Source organism: Pleurodeles waltl, chromosome 5, assembly GCF_031143425.1.
Source record: "Pleurodeles waltl isolate 20211129_DDA chromosome 5, aPleWal1.hap1.20221129, whole genome shotgun sequence".
Classification (NCBI taxonomy): domain Eukaryota; kingdom Metazoa; phylum Chordata; class Amphibia; order Caudata; family Salamandridae; genus Pleurodeles; species Pleurodeles waltl.
The window spans coordinates 1719932368-1719960270 of record NC_090444.1 but is presented as its reverse complement, the minus strand read 5'-3'; the positions used below and the strand labels follow the sequence as shown (position 1 = coordinate 1719960270).

Sequence of the window (27903 nt, the reverse complement as noted above, 5' to 3'; positions counted from 1 at the left end):
TCTGTGCAGCCCCCTGATGTTCAAAGTCAGGAGCCAGGTTTCTGCCTGAAGAGCCATGTCACAGGGGAGGTGTGGTCTCCCCTGGGGGAGTCCCACCCAGGGCCAGTCACTATACGTGTGAGCCCGATCGACATGCCATGGGTAGCGGGGAAAGAGGGTGGCGCTGTCCTGGTTGGCCTCAGTTGGAAAAGGTGAAAGTGAAGATAAAATACATCAGAACAGCAATCTGGACATTCTGAAATGGCAGCATATCTAAACAGGGTGAAGTCTAGTACCATATCGGAAGGTGTAGTTGCAGCTTGGCGGTGGGTAAGGGCAGAGTGGAAGTGGTGGGCGGCCACTTAATTGCACAGAGAAGACACGGGTCAGGATCTGCCATCGGGTAAGGTTCCAGAGGTAGGTCAAGGTCATACAGCCAGTTCAGACTGTGGTGTCTGGTGTCTGCGGCTTGACCAGCGATGGATTCTGGGAGACAAGACGAGGCCCATTGTTTGTGTTCGACTCTGTCAGTCGTGGGGGTGTGGGGGCCTGTAGGAAGGTAGCCTCTTTCTATCCTTGTTACCCCCACTTTTGGCCTGTTTGTAAGTATATGTCAGGGTGTTTTTACTGTCTCACTGGGATCCTGCTAGCCAGGACCCCAGTGTTCATAGTTTGTGGCCTGTATGTGTTCCCTGTGTGGTGCCTAACTGTATCACTGAGGCTCTGCTAACCAGAACCTCAGTGTTTATGCTCTCTCTGCTTTTCAAATTATCACTGCAGGCTAGTGACCATTTTCACCAATTCTGATTGGCACACTGGAACACCCTTATAACTCCCTAGTATATGGTACGTAGGTACCCAGGGTATTGGGGTTGCAGGAGATCCCTATGGGCTGCAGCATTTCTTTTGCCACCCATAGGGAGCTCAGACAATTCTTACACAGGACTGCCACTGCAGCCTGAATGAAATAACGTCCACGTTATTTCACAGCCATTTTACACTGCACTTAAGTAACTTTTATAAGTCACCTATATGTCTAACCCTCACTTAGTGAAGGTTAGGTGCAAAGTTACTAAGTGTGAGGGCACCCTGGCACTAGCCAAGGTGCCCCCACATTGTTCAGGGCAATTTCCCTGGACGTTGTGAGTGCGGGGACACCATTACACATGTGTACTACATATAGGTCAATACCTATATGTAGCTTCACAATGGTAACTCCGAATATGGCAATGTAACATGTCTAAGATCATGGAATTGTTCCCCCGTGCCAAATCTGGTATTGGGGTGCCAATCCCATGCATCCCCGGGGCTCCAGCATGGAACCCGGGTGCTGCCAAACTAGCTCTCTGGGGTTTTCTCTGCAGCTACAGCTACTGCCAACCATCAGACAGGTTTGTGCCTTCCTGGGGTCTGGGCAGCCCAGTCCCAGGAAGGCAGAACAAAGGGTTTCCTCTGAGAGAGGGTATTGCACCTCTCCCTTTGGAAATAGGTGTTAAGGGCTGGGGAGGAGTAGCCTTCCCCAGCCTCTGGAAATGCTTTGAAGGGCACAGATGGTGCCCTCCTTGCATAAGCCAGTCTACACCGGTTCAGGGATCCCCCAGCCCCTGCTCTGGCACGAAACTGGACAAAGGAAAGGGAAGTGACCACTTCCCTGTCCATCACCACCCCAGGGGTGGTGCCCAGAGCTCCTCCACTGTGTCCCAGACCTCTGACATCTTTAATGCAGAGGTGTGAGGGCACAGTGGAGGCCTCTAAGTGGCTAGTGCCAGCAGGTGACGTCAGAGACCCCTCCTGATAGGTGCTTACCTGGTTAGGTGGCCAATCATCCTCTGAGGGCTATTTAGGGTCTCTCCTGTGGGTTTCTCTTCAGATAACGAATGCAAGAGCTCACCAGAGTTCATCTGCATCTCTCTCTTCAACTTCTGCCAAGGATCGACTGCTGACTGCTCCAGGACGCCTGCAAAACCGCAACAAAGTAGCAAGACGATTACCATCAACATTGTAGCACCTAATACTGCCGGCTTTCTCGACTGTTTCCTGGTGGTGCATGCTCTGAGGGCTGTCTGCCTTCACCCTGCACTGGAAGCCCAGAAGAAATCTCCCATGGGTCGACGGAATCTTCCCCCTGCTAACGCAGGCACCAAACTTCTGCTTCACCGGTCCTCTGGGTCCCCTCTCATCTTGATGAGCGTGGTCCCTGGAACACAGGAGCTAGATCCAAGTGACCCGACAGTCCAGAGGTCCTTTTGTCCACATATGGTGGAGGTAAGTGCTTGCCTCGCCACGCCAGACAGTAATCCTGTGTACTGCGTGAACTGCAGCTGTTAGGGCTTCTGTGTACTTTTGCAAGGAATCCTTCGTGCACAGCATAGCCCAGGTCCCCAGCACTCCGTCCTGCATTGCTCAACTTGCTGAGTTGACTACCAACTTTGTGGGACCCACTTTTGTAGTGTTGAGACGACCGCAGTGCTCAGATTTCTTGAACGCCTGTTCAAGTGCTTCTGCGGGTGCTGCCTGCTTCTGTGTGGGCTCTTTGTGTTGCTGAGCGCCCCTTCTGTCTCCTCCTCCAAGGGGCTACCTCCTGGTCCTTCCTGGGCCCAGGCAGCACCCATTTTCTTCAACTGCGACTCTTGCAGCTAGCAAGGCTTGTTTGCAGTCTTTCTGCGTGGCAACATAATCTTTGGCTTCGTCCACCCGGAGGCAGCCCTTTTGCACCTTCATCCGGGGTTTAGTGTGATTCCCCCCCCCCCCCCCCCGAAACACTTGCGTGACTCTTGGACTTGGTCCCCTTCCTTTGCAGATCCTCAGGTCCAGGAATCCGTCTTCAGTGCTTTGCAGTCAGTTGTTGCCTTTGCAGCATCCCCTATCACGACTTTACTGTGTTTCTGGGGTAGTAGGGTAACCTTACTCCTACTTTTCAGGGTCTTTGGGTGGGGTATCTTGGACACCCTTAGTGTTTTCTTACACTCCCAGCGACCCTTTACACACTACCCTAGGCCTGGTGTCCATTTGTGGTTCGCATTCCACTTTTGGAGTATATGGTTTGTGTTGCCCCTAGGCCTATTGTGTCCTATTGCATCCTATTGTATTCTACAGTGTTTGCACAACTTTTCTAACTGTTTACTTACCTGATTTTGGTTTGTGTGTATATTTTGTTTATTTTACTTACCTCCTAAGGGAGTATATCCTCTGAGATATTTTTGGCACATTGTCACATTAAATTAAAGTACTTTTATTTTTAGTAACTCTGAGTATTGTTTCTCTTGTGATATAGTGCTATATGATATAAGTGGTATAGTAGGAGCTTTGCATGTCTCCTAGTTCAGCGTAAGCTGCTCTGCTATAGCTACCTCTATCAGCCTAAGCTGTTAGAACACTACTAATCTACTAATAAGGGATAACTGGACATGGCACAAGGTGTAAGTACCATCAGGTACCCACTATAAGTCAGGCCAGCCTCCTACAGGGCCCCCCGCTTTTTCCAAGGAACCAGTGGTTTATTTAATAGACTCCACTGCTTGTATCACCCACTGCCAGTCTGCAATGAGCTGCTCCGGGGAGGTGGGGGGTGGGGGGGGGGGGGGGGGCGGGGGGAGATTGAGGAGGCAGTTTACTTGGTTTGGGGGGAGATGGTAAAGTCTGTCCCAAACATCTTTAGGATCTATTAAGAATAGAGACTTTCCCTACGAGAGCAGTTTAATGCAGGCTGTGAACTATAAGGAGTATTGTAAAACAAGCTCTATGAGTCTTTTCTTGGCACTCTGGAAAGATGACCTCTGACACACCGTGGCTAAGGTGCAGTCTGGGAATCTCATGGTTGTTCGATTGTCCAGTTTGAAGGAGCCAGCCGTGCGTGCTGCTTGCAGGATGGCATCCCAGTCCCAGTAGTGGAGAGGTTTCGCAAGCATAGGGCGGAGAGGCCTTGTGATGTTTTGAATTTGTCCAATGACTCTGCATCCTCAGATCACTGAGAAATGCTCCCACATCAGACTGCTAGACTTTACTAGACTTCGAGTACGCCATTAAGAGACAAAGGTAAAAAAAAAAAATGTAATATCAGAGGTAACAGACCTTTTTACCTTTGCACCTGGGATATTTGCCTACAGTTGCTCTCTCTAAGATACTGTTGAACAAATGCTGTAAATATGGAACCACATTTTTGAGAAATCATCTACCTGTGAGTGAAGTAACCAGTTTGAGTGCTCTATATAAGAATAAAAGAAATACTAATAAATAATGTGCAGAACACGGTGAAAAAGTCAACCACTTACAATGTATATTCTAAAAACAGAAGAATTCGGTCTGTTGATTTCTGACAAAGCAGCACTATTTATATGTTTGGTAAAAGAACCATTGAAAATCACAAGCCATTTTGTTTCTCCCAGTATACCTTTACAAAGTCTTTTCTGGAGTACAAAGGCCATACCATACGAAACTAATTAAACATCAGAATTAAACAATCCAACCGAGGTAACCAGAGAACCTTAATTTTCCCCAAAGCCTTACCAAATTTCTCCAGGAGGTCTTGTGTCAATGAATAGTACTGAATGGGTAGGAACAGCAAGCACCGAGATCGAAGCAGAGAAGGAATTATTGTGGTATACTTCTGTTTTGCAGCTTGTAAACTTGCAGTGCAGCATATCTGTAAAATAGCAAAATTAATAGCATGTAAATACATTTTCCTTTCCCCTAGATCTAACCACTTATGATTCGGTGAAACACTTTTTATTGCGAAACACAAGACTTAAGGATAATGTGGTCTGTCACAGCATAGCCAGGTAATGTATTTTATTGGTGTTTGGTTCTCTTTCTTTTATTTATATTATAACTTCAAGTATGTATATCAGTTTTAATGACTGAATAATACCTTGTCCATCGTTTGATTTTCAGCAATATCTATTAATATGTTTCTACATGTTTTGGTTGCAGGGATACCTTTATAAAGAGAGCGATATCTTTATAAAACTACATTTAAACACTGCATGTCTGTTTACTTCTCAAATCCAGTTGAAACTTATCGTAGACAGACATAAGTTTTCTTTCCATTTATATTTTATTGTAGAAAAAGAGTGCAAGAGGTTATATAAGCACTAGGCTTACTGAACTGCAAATGCTACTTTTGCCCATCTAGGCTGAATCAAAACTTGACAGCATGAAGCAAACATCCCTAAACACTGGCTTTCACCCTTTTCCAGTTTTTCTGTGCAAATCTGAATAAGAGACATTATTTTGTTTTCACTGAAAGACATATGGTATCTGTTTTGAAGGTAGGATAGTTCCTTCCTTTTGTTTTTCCTCTGCTGCTCAGTCAGCTACCATGTCAGTTTTTGCATCAAATAGCACTGCAGTTTTGCCACAGTGTCCAAAACAGATGGTAATACTTTGTGTATTGATTATAGTTTGCACTCCGGTACTGAAAGAGTGTGCCAAATTTGTCATAAAAATTATGCAAATCTGGCCGTAAGAGATGGGGAATTTCTTCATGACAAGATTGGAATTGTCAAAAGTTCATGCGTGTCCTCGTCAGAGACGAGCACCCCTCGCTCTACAGTAGAGCCCTTACTGCGCAGTTGGATAAGTATAGGCATACACTCTCCAGATCATGCTGGAACCTATTATGACCTTTTGCCTAGATCCCTCAGAGATGATCTACTACCATCATTTCTATTCCTGCGTGGTACTGATGGGCTCATTAGCAGCATGGATCTTTTGTTCTCATCTTTCTGAGCATCAAATGTTGAGGCATCATTTGCAGATGGCTCAGACGTGATTGTAAGGACCATTGATGTTGCATTGGAGGTTGTGGGACTTTAAAGCTTTTTAAACATGACACTGAGCCAGAAGTTGTTCATAGTTATATAGTTGCTCTACCTGTGCATCTTATTAGCTCTCCTAAGGTCCAAAATCACCCAGTCCTAACTGAGCCTCAGAGTTGTAGCCCAAGGTATAAAGCCTGAAGAAGATCCTCATCCAAGAAATTAGCTGACGTTCAACTAGAGGCCATACTTTCACGTATCTGGGAGGCTCCCTCAGAAGTTAAGGGAGTGTGATACCTTGTTATGTATGTTATAGCACACTCTGTATGGAACCCTCACCTCTTGAGACCTTGAAATCAGTCTCTTCCAGAGTGTTTCCATTTGTTGAAATAACACCATTTCTTGAAGTTGCATTAGTTGAGGGAAACCACGCTGCTTAGAGAGCCAATTCACAGTTCATTAAAGATAGTTTTGCTTCCCTCTCCTATTCATTTCCTGTGCAGTGGTATTATCAGGGGCCTGATATTTGGTGACACGAAACTGGAAATTAATATTGTGAATGACCATGTTTGACCTGCTTTCTGATGCGCACAAAGCCTACGTTGGTACTATGAATGTCCTGTGTGATACTTGCCCTTTCATGTTCAAAAGCAAGATTGAAAGCTTGCCCCACGGGTAAGAAGTGAAACGGGTCCATGTTCTGAAGAGTAGGAGCATCCCAGTGTATTGTTCCTGTCTTTCTCAGGTAAACAGCCTAATTTTGAGTCTGGCGAATGTGTACAGTGTCACACATGTGAAAGATAGCCTGTCAACCTTATTAAAAGTGCATTAGGACATCATATACTTGCAATAGGGTAGACACCCTATGTCTTATATGGTGTGTTTTTGTCACAGAGAGTCACTGTGATGTGTCTCTCCTCCCATATACATTGTGACCAGTACCTCAGTTTTTCCTTACTGTTTACTTTTAGGGCTAGATCGTATAAATCAATGGTAGGAACACAGATGCCCGAGGAGCCCTCCAAACCCTGTTCCTGTGTTTATTGTGTGGGTAAAAGCACCAATGCAATGTACTATTTGTTGAAGTTGGTACAGTTGGATGGGAATGCATCATCAATCTGCAGCCAAAAAGGCAATTATATTTCTTATGCATTTTCTCCAGCATACGTGGTTTAGACTACTTTTTGGTGTTCGAATTGCGTGACCTGAAGATATAGTTTTTGTCCGCATGGCAGGAGTAGTACTTCACCATATGACAGCTCATAAAATCTTACAGGATGTGCTAATTTTACTTTTGACGACCATGGGGTTACCACAACCACCTACGTTTAGATAGATAGCATCACATGCTTATTCCATATTCTCCAACTGCATTCTCTTTCATCATCTGCGTAGGATGAAAAACTCCACTGTGGTCCAGTCTGTTCTTCTGCTACCATCATCATCTACTCCATAAGGTTTGGGCTAGGGCTTCTCTTTGCAGGACATTCTCTGCAGCCTGGAGAATTTTGGCTGTGTCCCTGAGGTCATCAGGGGTAACAGTTTACTGGTGTCATAAAGACTCTTGCAATTGGTAACAAGACTGCTGGATCTTGGCGGCATTACCACCAGACACGGAGGACTGAGTCTGATCCATCGCTGTTTGACAACTGTCGGCCTAACCCTTGCGGCCAGCTAACTGCAGGATATCAGTATCCAAGAGTAAAAGGGGATTTTTGCCAGTTCTTTGCACGTCATCTTGATTTCTCAGGATAATCTTGGTGGAACAAATCTTACAACTTTCTATCAGTCACATATGTCTCACACATACAAAGGCAAAACAGAAGTAGGACGAGGTTCGATAGGTTTTATTGAATCAATTGCATTCTATGTAAAAATGCTTGTATTGCAATTATGAGGATGATAAAATATAATAAAAGCAAGCCAGTGACAAGGAGAGTGAGACATCGGAAAAGTCCCACCATACTGTCACAACAATGGCTCTAAAATCCCTACCTGCACTGCTAATTTTCTCCACAAGAGCATGGCATTTATGTGACAAGCTTTCTTTGGTACAGGGAGTCTGAAAGTAAATCCTGTCTGAATCCATTTTTTTTGTAACACAACGAAATGTAAATAGCTATAACTGAACAATACACACTCGGCTTTTAGGAAAGCAAACATGAAGCACATTTTTGTAATTAGAAGTGTGATTGAAAGAAAGATTCTTATAGGATCACAACAAATCAAGACACTTTGGTTGGGGCTGTACAAATGATAATCACTGAAATCCGATTTCCACACATTCTTAATTGTGTGCAAAATGGTTTTTATCAGCAAACTTGTAAGTCTGTGGCAATCTAGTGGCTATTTCAATGGAAAATTTGCTGTCTGTAACACAGTGCTCTAGCACACAAAGCTTTAGTTACATTAAAAAAAGATTTTGTCTCATGTCCATTTAAGCTAGATGGATCGCAAAAGTTTGTTTTAAAAATTGGGTAATGGTCCTAATAAGGTAGAGAAACCTGCCATAGAGCATTGTCTGGATATCTGCTAAGGGATAAATCTTGTTTTCATTGATTAAAACCGATTGATTAATAAGGAAAATGTAGGTAACTCAGTATCTCTCTTTTTCATTCTTAAGATACTTTTCAGAAAGTACCTTAACTTTATTTAGGTCATCCATTGTCCAATCGCAAACCTCTGTTTTGCACGGTTGACATCCCTGGTTACTGAGAATATGGGTTCTCTGTTTATGGTCCTCCCCCCTTTTCAAATTTTCTGTCCACTTAGTGATAGCTGGCTCTTAGGTTCATTGACACCTTCAGGAACCAGCCCCACACTAAAGTTTGAATGGGGTGTAGCATAGTATTGTACTGTCGGAAATATTAGTATTGCTTTATAGTAAGAATTATAGTCCCCTACATCTGGCAGGTGTTGCTCTTCTACAGCCATTAGTTGCTCTCCCTGGTAGCCACTCATCAGGGCCCAGCTGCTAGTAGGCACCCACACAGCAAGAACATTCTCACTGCCAAAGAGCAAGTGGTTTTCCATTATTAGCATGCACTGATTGTCCTTTTCATTAGACAGTGGTAGCCCACATCCAGCAGTTTTCTGGCACCTGCCGTTTGTTTGACCCCATCAATGTGTTTGTTAGACCACATTAGCCATTTGTTGACTCTTCCCTTTGTTGTTCTTCCATATTTGCCAGTATTTACAATGCCTGGTTCCTAGAAATCCGTGTGTATGCACTCCTGCAGAAGAGATGTAGTAGCAGTAGACTGTGGGCCTACGCTAGTGTCTTCTCAACTTCAAGTGTTTACTGTTGCTCATGTATATTTCACTAAAAATGGGGCTAGTGCTTTTCGGTGCTTGTGTATCAGATAGGGTATTGCCTCCTAGCCAAAGTTATTTACACCTGTCACCATGAGGGACAAAAATCTGATTTTCATTGACATGGTGTAACTTCTATCTTGTTTTGGCACATACGTTTTGTAGGAGGCTGGCCTGGCTTGTAGTGGGTACCAAGGGGTACTTACACTCTGTACCAGGTTCAGTTATCCCTTCTTAGTGTAGAAGAGGTGTTTCTAGCAGCTTAGGCTGATAGAAGGTAGCTACAGCAGAGCAGCTTAGGCTGAACTAGGAGACATTCAAAGCTCCTACTATACCACTGGTGTCATATGAAAAACATCATAAGAAAACACAATATACAGATATACTAAAAATAAAGGTACTTTATTTTTATGACAATATGCCAAAAAGTATCTCAGTGAGTACCCTCAGTATGAGGATGCCAAATATACACAAGATATATGTACACAATACCAAAAATATGCAGTAATAGCAAAAGGAAGTAATGCAAGCAATGTAGAATTACAGTAGATTGCAATAGGAGCACATAGGTATAGGGGCAACACAAACCATATACTCCAAAAGTGGAATGCGAACCACAAATGGACCCCAAACCTATGTGAGCTTGTAGAGGGTATCTCGGGCTGTAAGAAAACAGTGAGGGTTAGAAAAATAGCCCACCTCAAGACCCTGAAAAGTAGGTGTAAAGTGCACCTATATTCCCCAGAGAACACAGAAGTTGTGATAGGGGATTTCTGCAAGGAAGACCAACACCAGCAATGCAACCAAAGTGGATTTCCGGACGAGAGTACCTGTGGAACAAGGGGACCAAGTCCAAGAGTCGCGACAAAGTCGAGAGTGGGCAGATGCCCAGGAAATGCCAGCTGAGGGTGCAAAGAAGCTGCCACCGGATGGTAGACGCTGTGGATTCTGCAAGAACGAAGCGGGCTAGAAACTTCCCCTTTGGTGGATGGATGTCCCACGTCGTGAAGAAGCTTGCAGAGGTGTTCCCACGCAGAAAGACCGCAAACAAGCCTTGCTAGCTGCAAGGGTCGCGTTTAGGGTTTTTGGATGCTGCTGTGACCCAGGAGGGACCAGGATGTCGCCACTTTGATGAGGAGACAGAGGGGACGCCCAGCAAGTCAGGGAGCCCTCACAGAAGCCGGCATCACCCGCAGAAGTGCCGTAACATGCACTACGAAGAGGAGTGAACCGGAGCCACAAAATGGAGTCCCACAACGGCAGAGGACAACTCAGAAGGTTGTGCACTGCAGGAAGGAGTGTCGGGGACCCAGGCTTGGCTGTGCACAAAGGAAATCCTGGAAGAGTGCACAGGAGCCGGAGCAGCTGCAAATCACGCGGTACCCATCAATGCAGTCTAGCGTGGGGAGGCAAGGACTTACCTCCACCAAACTTGGACTGAAGAGTCACTGGACAGTGGGAGTCACTTGGACAGAGTTGCTGAGTTCCAGGGACCACGCTCATCGTGCTGAGAGGGGACCCAGAAGACTGGTGATGCAATCTTTTGTTGCCTGCGGTTGCAGGGGGAAGATTCCGTCGACCCATGGGAGATTTCTTCAGAGCTCCTGGTGCAAGAAGGAGGCAGGCTACCCCCAGAGCATGCACCACCAGGAAACAGGCGAGAAAGCGGCAGGATCAGCGATACAAGGTTGCAGTAGTCGTCTTTGCTACTTTGTTGCGGTTTTGCAGGCGTCCTGAGCAGTCAGCGGTCGATCCTTTGGCAGAAGGTGAAGAGAGAGATGCAGAGGAACTCTGATGTGCTCTTGCATTCGTTATCTAAAGCATTCCCCAAAGCAGAGACCCTAAATAGCCAGAAAAAGAGGTTTGGCCACCTAGGAAGGAGGATAGGCTAGCAACACAGGTAAGAGCCTATCAGAAGGAGTCTCTGACGTCACCTGCTGGCACTGGCCACTCAGAGCAGTCCAGTGTGTCAGCAGCACCTCTGTTTCCAAGATGGCAGAGGTCTTGAGCACACTGGAGGAGCTCTGGGCACCTCCCCTGGGAGGTGCAGGTCAGGGGAGTGGTCACTCCCCTTTCCTTTGTCCAGTTTCACGCCAGAGCAGGGCTGGGGGATCCCTGAACCGGTGTAGACTGGCTTATGCACAGATGGGCACCATCTGTGCCCATCAAGCATTTCCAGAGGCTGGGGGTGGCTACTCCTCCCCAGCCCTGACACCTTTTTCCAAAGGGAGAGGGTGTAACACCCTCTCTCTGAGGAAGTCCTTTGTTCTGCCTTCCTGAGCCAAGCCTGGCTGGACCCCAGGGGGGCAGAAACCTGTCTAAGGGGTTGGCAGCAGCAGCAGCTGCAGTGAAACCCCGGGAAAGGCAGTTTGGCAGTACCCGGGTATGTGCTAGAGACTCGGGGGATCACGGAATTGTCTCCCCAATGCCAGCATGACATTGGAGTGGCAATTCCATGATCTTAGACATGTTACATGGCCATGTTCGGAGTTACCATTGTGACGCTATACATAGGTAGTGACCTATGTATAGTGCATGCGTGTAATGGTGTCCCCGCACTCACAAAGTCCGGGGAATTTGCCCTGAACGATGTGGGGGCACCTTGGCTAGTGCCAGGATGCCCACACACTAAGTAACTTAGCACCCAACCTTTACCAGGTAAAGGTTAGACATATAGGTGACTTATAAGTTACTTAAGTGCAGTGGTAAATGGCTGTGAAATAACGTGGACGTTATTTCACTCAGCCTGCAGTGGCAGGCCTGTGTAAGAATTGTCCGAGCTCCCTATGGGTGGCAAAAGAAATGCTGCAGCCCATAGGGATCTCCTGGAACCCCAATACCCTGGGTACCTCAGTACCATATACTAGGGAATTATAAGGGTGTTCCAGTATGCCAATGTGAATTGGGGAAATTGGTCACTAGCCTGTTGGTGACAATTTAGAAAGCAGAGGGAGCATAACCACTGAGGTTCTGGTTAGCAGAGCCTCAGTGAGACAGTTAGTCATCACACAGGGAACACATACAGGGCACACTTATGAGCACTGGGGCCCTGGCTGGCAGGGTCCCAGTGACACATACACTAAAACAACATATATACAGTGAAATATGGGGGTTTTCCTACACGTTTGTTCTGCATCACGGAACTAAGGTTTTGGTAAGTGCATTTATGGTATACGGCTGGGGCTTTGACATGGATCTCTCAACTCTCCAAATAACTCTCTTCGTTTCTTTTCCCCAGTGAAGAATTTCCCACAAGTATTGCTCAATAATAGTATTCTATCCATTCCACATCCAAACCTTTTGAAACTAATTCCTGATCCCCAAATTTATACCGCAAATATATTTAAACCTCCATGGCTGTATTTTTTGTAAACGCGGAGTGAGATAAGACATCCTCTCTTGGTGCTACCGTTGTGGTGTGCACTCAGCAGAAGGTGGTATGTCTTGACAGTCACCTACTGGCGTGTTAAGGGACTTGGGATCCTGGCAGTTCGAAAAGCAGACCCCTTACTCAGATCTTAATAAAAGACCACCCACTCAAACCTTAAACTTGTACTAATACAGCCTATTATATGGCATAAGCATTTTAAGTAATGTGGGCAACCCTTCCTCACTGTGACAGGTAAATATAATGGGACAATTAAGAGCTTAATGAAATACCATGTTAGCAGAGGCATTACTAAACTAAAGCAGCAACTTGCTAGTAACAGGTTCTTCATCCTACTTGATAAAAATCAGTCACTTCTACTCAAAGTGAAACCGAAGCCCACTCAGTGTCCATTAATTGTCCACTATAACACAGAGGGTCCAGTGAGCAGGTCTAGTCCCTGATTTGTGTACTCTCCACGTCTAAGACGCTTAGGTACTGATTTATTCTTTGGTAAAGGGTACTTTGTTACTTTGTTTGTCAGGATGGCAGCCGTCCTGACAAACTACTGTTAGTCAGAATTAGAGAAAGCGACCATCCCAGCGTGTGTCAAACGGTATCGCCGTAAGGGCAGTTCCCCTCAAGGTTAAAAAAAGAAGTGTGTTTTCAGTTTTCATGGACATCCATCAAATGTTTAGCATTTCTTGGTTTTCCAAAACTAACTCCAAAAGTGGGAGTTTATTTTTGGAAAAACAAGTAACCAATGACCGGCAGAGTTTTCTCCTGGGTGTGATATTTTTTTTGTGACAGCCAGAAATAAATGACATCACCCCGTCCACTCTACATAGGGTAGGCGGTGTAGCGCCCTTCATCCATTATGCCTTCAGATGATGCTTTCTGTTGACAGAGCTACATTAACAGAAAGCTTGTGCTCCGCCCATCTCTAGATGTGGCCAGCAGACTGAGAGTTTGCTGGACAGGGTATTTACTCTGTGGTGTTTGCGATGGAGTGCCTGGTCCAGTAAACTGTAAATCACACCCTTAAACATGGAGAGGGTCTATGGGACCCTTTAGATGGGCCCTATAAGGAAGGGAATTCCACTTAACACATTTATCCTTTAATATTTATTTTAATTGTTTTTCTGTAGCTCCCCTTTATCGCTCGGTATTAGGTGCTTTACATGTAACATTAACTGCATATGCAAAATAAGCTTACAGAGCACAGCACTCAGGAAGTTAATAGCAGTTGAAGGCCAGGTGGATGGGAGGGATAAGGAGAGAGAGGAAGAGAGAGACTGAGAAGCCTTAGTGAAGAGTAACTACTGCGAAGGCAATAAACTGAAGCAGCAGTGCCTACCAGGTTGGGCAGTATAATGTGTAATATAATTGTGTCTTTGGGTGTTCCTGGAAAGGGAGTACCGTTACCCAAAGAGCTCATCGGTAAGGTAGAAAGTTAGCAGTTAAATCACTGATTTCTAAGTTCTCCAGTATGCAGTACCATGTAGAACCCATTTCCTCCCAACCTGTGGTTCCCATATTATCTTGCCTACCTGGGTGTAGTTGCATTTCTGATTGTTTTCATCCTGACTCAACGCTTGCCAGTATCTAATCACACAACAGTGCAATTGGCTGCATGTCTAGCTCACTCATCTCTTTTCTGTTTAATGAATACTCTCACTTTCACCCATTTTTTAACTTTACCTTTGCATCGATTGGTGGAGTGGTGTCCAGATTTTTTTCTTGCTGTTGTTCTTGTTCTCTTCGCAAATAGATGGGCTATAACTAGGAATATACTGCCCACCTTCTTCTGCTTCAGACATGAGAAGAAGTGCAACAGACACCCATCCTGCACATATAAATACATTCTTCACAGGATCTCCACTAGCGGGTCAGTAACCTCCTTCCATGAAAAGCCCAACGCATTGCCACACCATGTGATAGAACCCAGCTTCTGCCTGAGCACAAGTGGGATTGTTAGAGGAGCCTGACGCATGAATTTAATTCAGCCTCTACAGGGGCAAGTATGCTGTTTGAACAAAGTAAAATTATATGTACTTAACATGGATGTTTCTAAAGATTGTGTGGACATATCGCAGCGTTTTCTCCCATTCTGGATTGGCCAGTCTCCTAATGATGTCTGCCTTCCATTTAAGCCTAAAGTTTGGTCAGATTTACATTGGACATGAAGAGTAATGCCTTATATAGCCTCCTGACCTGTTTCCACCCCTTTACCATTGTGAATAATAATTGTATAACTGCATGGGTCTGATGTTGAGCTCTCTGATATCCCCCTCCACGTTGTATGTACAAATGCGCCATATTGGAAAACCTATTCTGTAGGAGAACCCCCGCCCTCTATCAGTTCCATCAAGGTTTTCAGTCCACCAGAGGAATAGCAATCACCCACAGTCTCTGCACATATCTCCTTCTATTTCTCTAGTTGACTGTCTGTATCCCTTAATACCAGGCTGGCCCGCCAACAGCAGAGCTGGGTCATATGGCTGTGCAGACTAAGGGCCTGATTTAGGTATTGGCGCACAAGTTACTCTGTCACAATGGTGTTAAAATATAAATCCCATTATATTCTATGGGGTTTAAATTTTGCAGGCCGGGACATCAGTCACCGCTGTGACGGAGTAAATCATCCGCAGATTTCTAAATCAGGCCCTTATTCACATTCACCTAGAGGCCAAACAACCTCCCAAAGACACCTAATACTTCCCCCAGAAGTGGTACCAGCCACGTCGGTCTACTGACATACACCAGGGCATCATCTGCATACAAGGATGCTATATGCTTGGTGACTCCAACCAATATCCCCATGCCTTTAAGCTTGGTCCTCAGGTATGCCTCTAGTAGCTCCATTGCCAGCGCGGAAAGAGAAGATACGGGGGAAACCCTGCTGAGTCCCTCTCTGTATATCTAGGCTGCCAGAGACATATTTCCCAGACTTGTCTCTGGCCGAACGTCCTGAGCGTATTAAAGCTATACATTTCAGTTGATGATCATCAAAGCCTGCATACTTAAAGCCTCTTACAGGTATTCTGAGCTCTCTGGATCGAAAGCTTTTTCAATATCCAGCACCACTACTGCCATCTTCAACGCCACATTCTGCACCAAATGCAAGTCCACTATTTATCCTTGGGGCCAGCTTTGAAGTAGGGAAGGTTTCTAGAGGGTTGAATCTTCAGAGGTGTGTGGAATTTCCTGCCTTCCTGCCTTGGCCTCAACTTGTCTGTGGGCACAAAAAACTAGTATCAACCCGTTGTGAGTGTGCTGAAGCAGAGCCATTGTGATGTGCCAGTGTGGAAGGTGACTGTGGCAGGTGACATCTCTGCCCCCTATCAAGTCAGAGATGAACCATGCTGCAAAATTTGACATGCGCACTTGTAGTGCCCACCACTACTCCGCCCTGCAGCTGTCCGTCAGGATGGCCCTGTCCCACCCTAAGGCTTGGCCGGCTCAGTGAAAAATAAAATGATAATAAAATAGTTTTATTAACATTAGATTTTTTTTATCTTTGCTTCTGCTGGCTCTCAGCAGTGGGGCTGCCCTAACGAAAGAGCTGCCACTGCATCGGCCTCTGATCCAGACCATCTTCAGCTAAATCCCATCTAAAGTCGAGGTTTTCCAACCTTTTAATGCTAAATTAAATGAGGTTGTTTTCCATAAATAATCAATCCAGGGCACTCTTCCTGGGTAGCTCAGTTAAGTGCATTTGGGCTCTTATGGTATCTTACTGTAGACGGACAAGGAAAATCCATACTACTCAGAGTGCCTGCAGCGTTGCTTCTTTATTCCCATGAGCTCTGCCTCAAAGTGATAAGGTGTGTGGTTCCGATTAGATGACCATGTCTTTTATTTGTGGGGTTCAGCTTTTGTTCTTGGGCTGACTGGAAAGATGCATGTTGTTGTCCCGTTGCCCCTTAAGCCTGACTTTCACCCAAATTTTTCCAGGTAAGCAATTCTAGTCTGTTGTCGTTATCCCATAGACGCAGACTTATGCCATCTTCATACAGCAAAATTATATGTATTCCGTCCACTAGCTGCTTGCCCCAATGCAACTCATCTGTCTTGGTCACATAGGTAAAAGGCTTGGAGTATAAGAGTCAAATTCACCTCAGTGTATCTTCATGAAATCCCACCCATCTAAGTACTGCAACTAGGAATTACAAGTTCAGTGTTCCAAATGACTTTCCAGGTCAGTGGATATAGACACACAGAATCTGGGATACTCGATATAGCTTTTTTAAACACCTGTAAGAAGCATCAAATATTCAGTGACGTTCTGCTTTTTAAACCCCGGATGAACCAGGATTGTCAACAAGGGCTGACTTAATTTGTCCAAAAATGTTATCATATGAGCTCAACATGGACGAAGATCTAAGGTAAGCAGTGTTCAAGGGGTCACAACATTGTTTTGTCAAGGAGCTTGTAAGTGCCTCCCTGCTCCCTGACTGAGAGGTGACCTATTCTAATGAGATCGAATACATCATCGCAATAAGACGTGTCCGTGTATTAGCAAAGGCAACGGAAAACTCCACCTGTAACCGCTTGGATCCCAGCGTTTTCTCAGTTCCCGTATCCATCAGAGCAGCTTTAAATTTGTGCTCTGTCACTGATAAACTCAGGGTATCTCAACAATCTTGGGGCAGGGACAGTGTCAACCTATCTGAGTATGCTGCATTTCCACTGTCGGGTGCTGTGTCATGTTTTCTGTAAAGATCCTTGTAATATTGTAGAACGACTTGGTTGGTATCATACTGAGTATGTACTATATAGCACCATCATTCTTAGCTTTTGATGTTTTATAACCCTTGATTCTCAGTTGATTATCCACTTGATTTAGGTTAGTTATCCACAGAAGTAGTCTGCTGAGTGTTTAGCCCCCTTTTCCCCAGCTTGTGTTCATGCTACATATTCAGTATAGTTGAAGTGTTGTTGTTTTTCTTGTAACTATCTGTTTCCGTTTTCTCAGTCAGCTCTTTTGGCTAGTGGTATTCATATTCTGTTGCGCTCTAGGTCCCATTCTGTCTAGGGTTTTTAAATATACTACTACGACTTTAATGATACCACTGACATAAGACAATGACCCCTCCTTATCACCCTGATGGTTTCCCATTGTATTCATATATTTGGGGGGGGGCCTTAATTTTTTTTCTTGACATAGTGTTGTATGGCCTCACTGAAGGACTTCTTGAATAATCTTTCCTCCAGCTTTGCGCCCTAAAAATCTCCAGTTCGGGGTGGATGTGACAGGTCTACCCCAAGTGACAGTCAGTAACAGTAGGCAGTTATCTGCCAAAGTACTTCAATGCGAACACCGTAAATTGGAGCAAGATGGAGCAAACTTTATGATCAAGTCTAACATGGAGGTTGCGCATTGATGAGTACAATGAATACTCTCTCACCCGAAGTGCAACAACCTCCACAAAATAAATAGTTTCCTATTAATCATCCTGATGTCAGTGTGTTTATGATCTAGATCTACAACCAGCGAAAAGTTGTAGTTCACACCCAGAACCAGCAGAGAACGAGGCCACACACTAAGCATTCTAACAGAGCTACTTTATAACTTGATTGGTCTGTGTTCAGGGCATATACAGAATTAGAACGAACAGTTTTAAGGCAAGAAGTTGGTACTCTCAATTTTTTTTAAGTCTTTCGTTCGGTGCACTTTTTTCAGAGTCATATGAAAGTCACTGAAACAGTGTAAGATCCAGAGTTCATACAGCTCATGCAGGATTACATTTTAGGGTGTTTTCAAATTAAGCATTTTCATTGCAGCTTTATTTTTATCTACAGTGGATGTTCTGGTGTTGTTGCTGCAATCCTTGGAACTCCGGCTGATGTTATTAAAACCCGAATAATGAACCAGCCAAGGGACAAGCATGGAAGGTTTGGCCATTTCATTTTTTTTTATTTGGAGATTTTGGCAGCTTAACAGTGTATGCTGTCCTGTGTCTTATCATCCTATAACAGTAACAGCCTAATCTTTTATGTCTTCCAGTCCCTCTATTTGTGTCTCCCCATCCCTCTATTGTGTCATTTAATTTTTATGCTTGTCTGTCATCGTCCCTGTCTTTAAGTACTTAATCTCATGTTTTCCTCTTTGTTCCCAGATCTTTCCTCACTTTGTCCATATCCATTTTCTCTCTATATCTCCCTATTCTTATGTCTTTACCTTGCTATCCCAAAGTCTGTTTCTCAATTTCCCAGTGTTGTTGTATCTCTGTCCCTGTGTCTGGGTTCTGTCTATACACCCAAGTCTACCTGTCACTATCCTGTGTCTAAAAGTTCCAATGTCTGTGTCTCACTCAAACTTAAATTTGTATCTTCTCTAAGCCTGTGTCTGATCTTTCCTACATCTGCGTCTCCCCATTTCTACATCTATAACGTCTTCTTCCCCTCCCTAAGTCTTTGTCGCCCAGTCCCTACCTCTGTTTTTCTTTGTTCCTCAGTCTCTGATTTCACGTTGCTAAATCTGTGTTGGACTTGGCCCTCTCTGCAGAGTTAATCCCAAACTGTTTTAGCTTCTTCCCTCTTTTTTTGAATAATTTGTTTTTGTTGACCTTAAGACTCTGTGCACTTTACCACTGCTAAAGTGCTTGTGCTCACTCCCTAAAGCATGGTGACATTTTCTTATCCTAACTATGTGATGCATGCAGCCTGTTCCAGGATCACATGACTATGTGTTATTGGCAGTTGGCCTTTATTTATTCCTCCCAGACAGCCACCCAATAGAGGGACTGGGTGGTTGCAGGATTGAGGGGGTGGGGGGCACGTAGCTGTGCACAGCCCCATTTGCACTTCAAAGACACTGCCCCAGCACACACAAAGAACTTCACACTGGGCTATTCCGACTCCAGACATTCTGTGACCAGGGAAGAGAGGCAGGACATTCTAGACACTTATGTGAAAGCTGGCTCCAGGTAAAGAAATAGGACCCTCAGACCCACTTTTCATTTCACTTTTGGATCTGTAGAAGAACTCTGAGGACTGCCCTGCTGCACCAAGAGGACTGTCCTGCTGCCTGAAGCCTGCCCTGTTCTCTCAGACGACTGCCCTGCTGCTTGTGACATGGACTTCTGCTTGATCTTATGACATCCAGAGCAACTCGAAGGGCTTGTTGATTAGCGCCTCAGGGACAAAAAAGGCTCCAACCATCTTGAACCTGCATCTGGACCCAGCCTGAGTGAGTCCCGACCCTCCAAGTGGAGTCCTGGACTCTTGGAAGTGGTGCTAAAGGTGTCCAGATAACCCAAATCCAAAACTTGGGACTTAAAATATTTTCTGCCAAAAAGCAGCCTGAGAACCGAGGGGAGACTGGGACCTGCTTGATCGCTGATCTTCCCAAAGTGCTTCACAAGTTGGCCTTACTTTGCGGTACCTCCCACTACATTCATCTCCACAGCAACAAATCCTGTTCAGCGGCTCCTCGTGGAAGGGGTATCAGGGCTCGTGGAGCCTTCGCTGGCTGCAGCTTTGTCCTGCTGGAGATCTTCAGCTTCCAAAAAAGTAAGTCTAAACAAAAAAATCTTCACTGTGACTTTGTCCAGAGGCTCTTCCTCCGATACTGCCAGGTGCCTTGCTCTCTGAACTTTACCTTCTCATACATTTTTCCTAAAAATTCATCTAAGTCCGAAGGTAAGCCAAGACTGGACCCAATCCGCTTTGTGTATCGGAACCTTACTCCATCACAGTCTGTCTTAACTTTTACCTTTGCCCTGCTCTTGCGCTAGGTAATAGCGGTGGCACAATCTTTTTCCTTTAAAAATGAATAACTCTAGATCATCTGATGGAATTATTGTCATTTTGGTGTCAAATAGTTTATTTTAAATTAGTGTGGGATTCTTCTTGTGTTGTGTTTTCCCGTTGTTACTGATTGTGTGCTGCACAAATACTTTACATATCGCCTTGAAGTTAAGCCTGACTGCTTTTTGTGCCAAGCTACCAGAGGGTTAAGCACAAGTTAATTCAGTGACTTTTGTGGTTTACCCTGACATGGATTGTGGATGTTGCTTGAGAGACTCAGACTACCCTGCATCCCTATAGCTGTCTCACTCTCTCTCTCTCTTTCTCTTCCTTTTTCTGTGCCTCCAAGTTCTTGTGTTTTGCTTCTCCTAGTCTGTTTCTACACTTCCTCCTTGTGGCTGCATCTCCTAGTGTCTGCCTCTAAGTTTGTCTCTCCATATCGCAAAATATATCTCTACCTATCTCTCTGTCTATATCTCCTTGTTTTTGTCAGTGTTAGTGCTTGCCTGAACTCTGAAACAAGGCAAGTCATGTTTGTACACATTATATCACCAAGATATTTTCAAAGGAGGTCCCTCCATCTAGGATTGAAGTACAAAGAAAAGAGTAGCTGAACTACAGCCATAGTATAGGAGTTTGAGGGGGAAAGAACTACTCAGTTACTCTATCAAAGGGCACACAGTCCCCCTCCACCTGTTCACCTCATATTGCTCTAATACACCTGCATTCATCTACAGCGATTCAGCTATCGATCAGTGGTTGCTGTGGAGCAATGCTAAAAATATATTTTCCTTTGGGAGAAGGGTCTGGCAAATGGTAGGGATATTTGTAATACAGCCTAAATGCCTTATAGGGAAAACTACTATATGAGCTACTCGAATACATATGAAGATACCATGATCTTCATAAAAACAACAATAAAGTTAAGGATAATATGACCTAAGTATAATAAGCCAATGATACACATATGATATCGGACTGCTATATACTTATTATTAGTTGCAGATAAAGTAATCCCATTATATGATTTTATATATACTTTTTATTTTTGTTATTTGTCATTCAATAATAATACAATTATAAAATAATTATTTTTAATTATATACATCATTTAATAAAGAAAACAAAAATATCTAAATCAGACATACCACTCACATACACTAAACACAATAGGTAAGAAAAAAGTCTTATAAACTAATGAAACATAATATCAATGAGGCTAATCCTAATATCATAGTGAAGCTAAAACAATTTTTAATAATGAAGATATATTGACATAAATTCTTCTAATACATTATTGATAGTCTAATACATAAAAGGAAAAGATAATGCTTACGTGGTTCTATCTGAGTGGTACCGTAGGGACCAAAAGGCCTACGCGTGTTTCGGTGTTTCGTGATGTTATAGGTCACATTCTTCAGGGCCGTTCCCAGTCGTACTGTTCAATAGTGATCTAGTCTTAGCAGCCAAATCTTCTGATATATTTGATTTTAGATGTGTAGTATGTTCCTTGATAATGTAGTCACAGAGTCTGATAAAGAAAATTATATGGTAATTTATATAAATGATAGTGCTAGCATATTAGGAGTCACCTATCTATATTTTTAGATATATATCAATCAAAGGTGACGTGTCATCTCAGGATGAATGCCCAAAAAGTCCGAATGAGCTTTAGGTAGTGTAATTAGTAGTAAAGCATAAAATATAAAGTGCTAAAAGGTGCAGACATTTAGTTAGAAAACATAGATTGGCAGGTATTTTAATAGATGACAATAGTATATCATGAACATAGCTTACAAAGCCAGTGATTAGTAAGTCATAATTACATGGTGCCTTCCTTTGTGTTACCAGCATTCTTTAATTCCCCTCGGTGGGTACATGCATCTTGGTGTATGTTAGATAGTACAAGTAATAAGTTCTCATGCAGAAAAGTCTTACTTAAAAGATCTCTTCTAGCTATTTTGCATGACAAATGTTGTCCCGGCTGTCTCTGTCTCTTTATAGGGCAGATAATAATTGGTAGACTAGGAGATTAGCTAAATAAATGACAGAAGCCACAGGATAGATAGATATATCAATTGATGTTAGAAATGTTCATGATATAAATAGATAAATGAATGTTCCTGGTATTGTTTGTAAAAGCCAGAATTCACCTGTACACCTGCTGGTAGCAGTTGTTGAAGTTAGGTCCTTGTATTAGGTTTTGGTAAATCCTTAAGATTGTAACGATATAAAGGGTGAGTCCAAGATATATTTATCTAGGTATAGTAAACAAAACCGTCATTAATGGTAGAAAATAAACAAAGAGTAAGAAAACTCAAACTATATGCTATAAACCGCATGGATCGTTTGATTGTATACTACAATGAAGTAAAATAAAGCAATATGGCTGGAAAAGGAAAAGATAAATAGTTAGAAAAAATACCGATAGCGACGCTCGATCGTGTCCCTTCTGCTGACTAGGGTCGATTGCCGCGGCGTCTGAGCGTTTTTATACGGCTACCAGATGGAGTAGTTGGTAGCACTGGACCGCAGATGTATGAAATAATTGGGCGGGCAGGTACGGGCGCCATATTGGAAGTACGTCGATGACGTAAATAGACGTTTAGCACGTTATAAGTGAATATGTTATACACTGTCGAGTCTAGATACAATGAGGCTAATGATACAATGTTCAACGATTCTTATTGTCTCTGATAGTTCCTTAAGATGCATATTCGGGTCTGCTGATATAGCATAGTAGTTAACAGAGTATGTTGATATACTAATAAGAAATGAGCTCTAGTAGAAACGTCTTCTAGTTTATGGTATAAGCTACTAACCCGAGTATTAGTAGGGAAAAACTGAAGAAAAGATGAAAATGAATAAAAAAATGAAAATAATAATAACAGAAATATGAATATACATGAAAATAGCAATGGAGATAGAAATAATACTGAAAGATAATTACCGTAAAAATAACAATAGAAATAACAGCAGTAATGAGTATAAATTACCTATAGACAAAAATATACTGGCAAAAATTCTAAGCAGTTCTTTTAATTAGAGATACCAATTCCGGAACAATATGTAAATATTTGTAGATGCAAACTTAACTTGTGTGATAGCATTTTCCCAGGGGATGTATTAATTCAATCCCTTACCGTAGCTGTCTAATGTAAACATCCAGAAAACTTCTCTCTTTTTCCGGATTTTCTGATCCTCTATTTGTCCAAAGTTTTTAATTCTTTCTAGGACAGTCCAGGAAAGATCTTCAATTTTATGTCCATGTTTTTTCCAGTGTGTAACCAATGGGGCACTCTCTCTGTCATTTCGAATATTGGAGATGTGCTCCAATATTCTAATTTAAATGCCTTATAGGGCCTGATTTAGAGTTTGGCAGATGGATTACTCTGTCACAAATGTGAAGGATATCCCGTCCACTGTATTATGATTTCCATAGGCTGTAATTAAATCACAATGTGGCAAATGGGATATCTGTTAAAACAGAGTAACCCCATCCGCCAAACTCTAAATCAGGCCCATAGTCGAAGGCCATTAATAGATCAGAAGTAACTTATTGTTCAGTCTTGTAACATATGGGACTCATTTTCTGTTGCCTAAAGATGCTCACACTGTTATACACAGATCCTCAGCTCAAATCAAATTAAATAGGGAGTGCTCAGATCTCATAGAAATTATTAGACACAAGAATTGCCCTCTGTCGTCCCTGCTTTTCGGTATTGCTATTGAAACGCTTGTATCTTGTTTGCAGGCATTCCAATCACATTGTGGGTTGTGGCTCGGCAAAAAAATCACTGATAGTTTCTGTACATGCAAATGATGTCCTATTGTATGTTCAGAACTCAGCGAAGCGCCAAGAGGTCTGGCGTTGGCTGCTAGCCTTCTAGTAATTATTTTTCATTTTTTTTGGTCATGGTTTTTGCAAAACTTTGGGAATATGCCAGGCCCTCATTAATCTAAAAAAAAAAAAACATTTGCTACAGGCAAAAATGTTTTTGGGTCTCAAGAAACACACATTTCTATGTGTTCCTAGTGAAAAGGTGGCATGCTTTAACTCGCACTGAAGTCAGCCAAAGGCTGAAGTCGGCCGATACATTGCCCCTTAATGCATACTGGAGTGGGTGGAAGAAAAATGTGAATGACACCAACCACAGACTAGTGTACGAAGTCTGGGTGAAACCCCAATAAGTAACTATGCTATACACCTAATTTCAGTAAAATGAAAAGGTGTGGCTAACACAGACCTAAAAAAGAATCTGCCTGGCGTTGGTTGCAAACCTCTTACCTTTGAGAAAAAAAAATAAAGAAAGAGGCAAGAAAGAAAGATAGCAAATAAGAAAGAAGGCAAGACAGCAGGCAAGAAATAATGAAAGAAGGCAGGAATGAAAGGGAGGGAAAGAAAGAATGAACAATAGTAAAAAAAAAAAAAGAGAACTTATTACAGAATAGTTTAAGATGGACACAACCTGGTATGATGTGAAATAGCAGCAGTCAGAAAAACAAAACTCTTCAAACAGCATTGGCAGGAGATGGGATCTGATAAAGATGTCGGTGTATCGGAATGTCCCTGCTATCACATCAGGCTTTAAACACAAAGACAAAATAAGTAATTATAAAGTAAAATACATTGTGCTTCTTGTGAGAGAGCAAAATGCAGTCATTCAAAGTGAAGTTAGCCAGCGGCTTATGTAGCCTGAGCCACTGCCCATTGCTATGTGCTGTAGTGGGCGGAAGCAAATTGTGAATGACACAACAGACCAATGAATGAAGAAAGCTGGCTGAAAGCCCCTCTATATAAATACAAGATGCATATTTTAGTAAAATCATAAGGTCTTGGCTAATGCCATACTTAAAAAGTAACTTATTGTTTACAATGGGACATTCATCAAGGATCTGTGACGCTTACCCTAGTAGACAGTCAAACATCAAGTCCGCGTCAGCTCTACTGGTGTTTTTTTTTTTTAGCAGAAACCTACCTAGGGAGCTGATCAGTGAGCAAAGCCCTAGGGTATAATTCATCAGAGTAATATATGTGGGTATTTTTATAGTGCAGTTCTTGCTGAAAAGCAACAGAGTGCTGAACTGTGAACCAAGCATTACCTTTTTTTGTGAGGAAATATGTCCTTAAAAACAGATGGATTGCTTACTGGTGCATCATAATTCTGTGTGTCCTATGACTACTTGTTTTCACTAGAAGGGGGGACTTTTACACTGCTCAGGCCTTCTACTCTGTGACCAGCCAGGGTTTGATATGGCTAACTCCTTTTTGGGGGCATTATCAATCAATCAATCAATCAGGTGTTATTTGTATAGCGCTGCTGGTCACCTGAGTTGGTATCCAGGCGCTTGCTGCAGGTGTTAATTCAAAAGCCAGGTTTTCAGTCGCTTTCTAAAGTGGGTCAGTGAGGGTGTGGTGTGGAGATGGAGGGGGAGGGCAGTCCTGGCTTTGTCGGTGAGGTGGGAGAAGTGCCCTCCGGTGCGGCAGTGTGGTGTGCGTGGTATCTTTTGGGAAGGCGATGTGTGCCGAGCAGAGGTTCCTGATTGGTTGGTGGAGGTGAAGGCAGTGCTCCAGATTGGCAGGTCCTTGGTTATGGAGGACTTTGTAGGCATGGGTCGGGAGCTTGAAGTGGCATATTTTCTGGAGCCAATAGAGATCCTTTGGGTGCTGGGTGAGGTGGGTGTTCTTGGGCAGGTTGAGGATCAGTTTGGCATTTTGTTCTGTATCGTTTGGAGTCTTTGCATGACTTCGGTGGTGGTGCCTGCATAGAGTACTTTGCCGTAGTCCAGTCGGCTGGCTATAAGGGCCTGCACCACTGTCTTCCTCGTGCCAATGGAGAGCCACTAAAAGATCTTGCGAAGCATGCAGAGGTTCTGGAAGCAGGTTGAAGAAACAACATTGACCTGGCGTTTCATGGAGGAAGGATGCCATCCATCTGACTGCTTTGTCTGTGACCCCAATCTGGCATGTGTGGTGGGAGACGGTGTTAAAGGCGGCGGAGTGGGCAAGCAGGATCAGGGCAGTTGCTTCTTCTCCATCGAGCAAGACGCAGATGTCTATTGTGGCGATCAGAGATGTCTCGATGCTGTGATTGGCTCTGAAGCCAGATTGGGAGGGGTGTAGCAGATGTTCTCTCCAGGTATTCAGTGAGTTGGAGGTTGATAGCCTTCTCCAGAACTTTGGCAGGGAGTGGGAACAGAGAGATCAGGCGGTAATTTTGGAGCTTGCTGTGGTTCCTCAGAGGGCTTCTTGAGGCAGGGCCTGATCTCTGCATGTTTCCAGGCTTCTGGAAAAGTGGCCATGATTAACAAGGTATTGAGGATGGTGGGTGAGCTGGCAGCTCATTTTGTTTCTTTCGAGGTTGAAGATCCTGTGGAGGCGGTGGGCGCTCCCGAGTGGATGGAGCTCCTGTGTGTGACCGTGTGCGATCCTTCAAGTCAGGGCTTCTTCTTCCTCCTCCTCTTCCTCCTCTTCTTCCTCTTCTTCTTCTTTTTTCTTTTTCTTTTTTCTTTTTCTTCTTTTTTTTCTTTTTCTTTTTCTTCTTTTTCTTTTTTTTCTTTTTCTTTTTCTCCTTTTTCTTTTTCTCTTTTTTCTTTTTCTTCTTTTTTCCGCCTTGATCTAGTAGCAGTAGTTTTTGAGGGCCGTTTTGAAGGTGGCTCGGTTGGGGTGGTTCTTGCTGGTGCGCCATCTTCTCTCCAGTTGTTGGCACCTGCATTTTGATTTGCTGAGTTCTGGGGTGTACCAGCTGTCTTTTTTTGGTGGTTCTGTGGGCCTTAGCTGGTTTGGTCAGGACAACCACGTTGGGGGTGCTGATGATCCAGTTAAGGTTCTGTGCTGCCTGATCCAAGTTTGTGGTGACATTGGGCTTTGAGGGGCTTAGGGCGTCGGTCCATTACTGCCGAGTGACCTTGGTCCAGCCAAGGAAGGGTGTGCTGTGGCGGATGGAGGTGTTGGAGGGGGTGGATACAGAGAGGGTGAAGTGCACTATGTAGTGGTCCAACCAGGTGAGTTCCGTGGGGTGGCTGTAGCAGATTCTGTTGCTGGACATGAAGATGGGGTCCATCATGTGACCTGCTTTGTGTGCGGGGCGCGTCACCGTCTGCTTGAGGCCGATGTTGTCCAGTCTTTCCAGTAGGTAGGTGGAGTTGATGTAGGTGGGGTCATCCAGGTGGTAGTTGAGGTCTCCTAGGGAGAAATAGTGTTCAGATTTAGTGGCGAGCGGGGTGATGAATTTAGTGATGGCGTCACTGAGGCCGGTTCTTGGTCCTGGTGGTCTGTATGTGAGGGCACCTTTGATGGTGTCGTCTGCGTAGAGCTGGAAGTTCATCTGTTGCATGATGGATGTGGTTTTACCATTGGTGATTGAGAAAGTGATTGATTCCTTATGTATGATGGCGATGCCATTTCTGTGCCTGTTGTTGCGGTCGTGGTGTTTCATTTTGTAGCCGGGAGTTTTCCTCTGGCACTGTTCAGGGCCGAGGGGGTGAGCCAGGTCTCTGTGATCAAGGTTACATCAGGGGCAAGGGTGGAGATTGTATCCCAAACTTTCGGTTGCATTTTTGCAGAGCAATCTGGTGTAGAACAGAATGGACCTGAGTTGTTCCAAGGCCGTCTCAGTCAGCAGGGATAGCGAGGCATTGGTGGCAGTGATAGCCATCAGTTTTAGGGTAGAGGAGTAATAGCAGTGGGTGCAGGTGAATGGTCCCGCTGTGTGGCGGGATGATGCGAGGTAG

The 27903-nt window shown here is 43.9% G+C and overlaps 1 protein-coding gene across 1 annotated transcript in view; it reads left to right on the top strand.

Moving 5' to 3' along the window:
* Window positions 1–27903, top strand: part of SLC25A27 (solute carrier family 25 member 27) — a 100548-nt gene that overhangs the window by 53362 nt on the left and 19283 nt on the right. The window contains exons 6-7 of the mRNA XM_069236085.1: window positions 4673–4757; window positions 18220–18312. Of these exons, the coding sequence (XP_069092186.1) occupies window positions 4673–4757; window positions 18220–18312 (178 nt within the window). The remainder of the gene's footprint in view (window positions 1–4672; window positions 4758–18219; window positions 18313–27903) is intronic.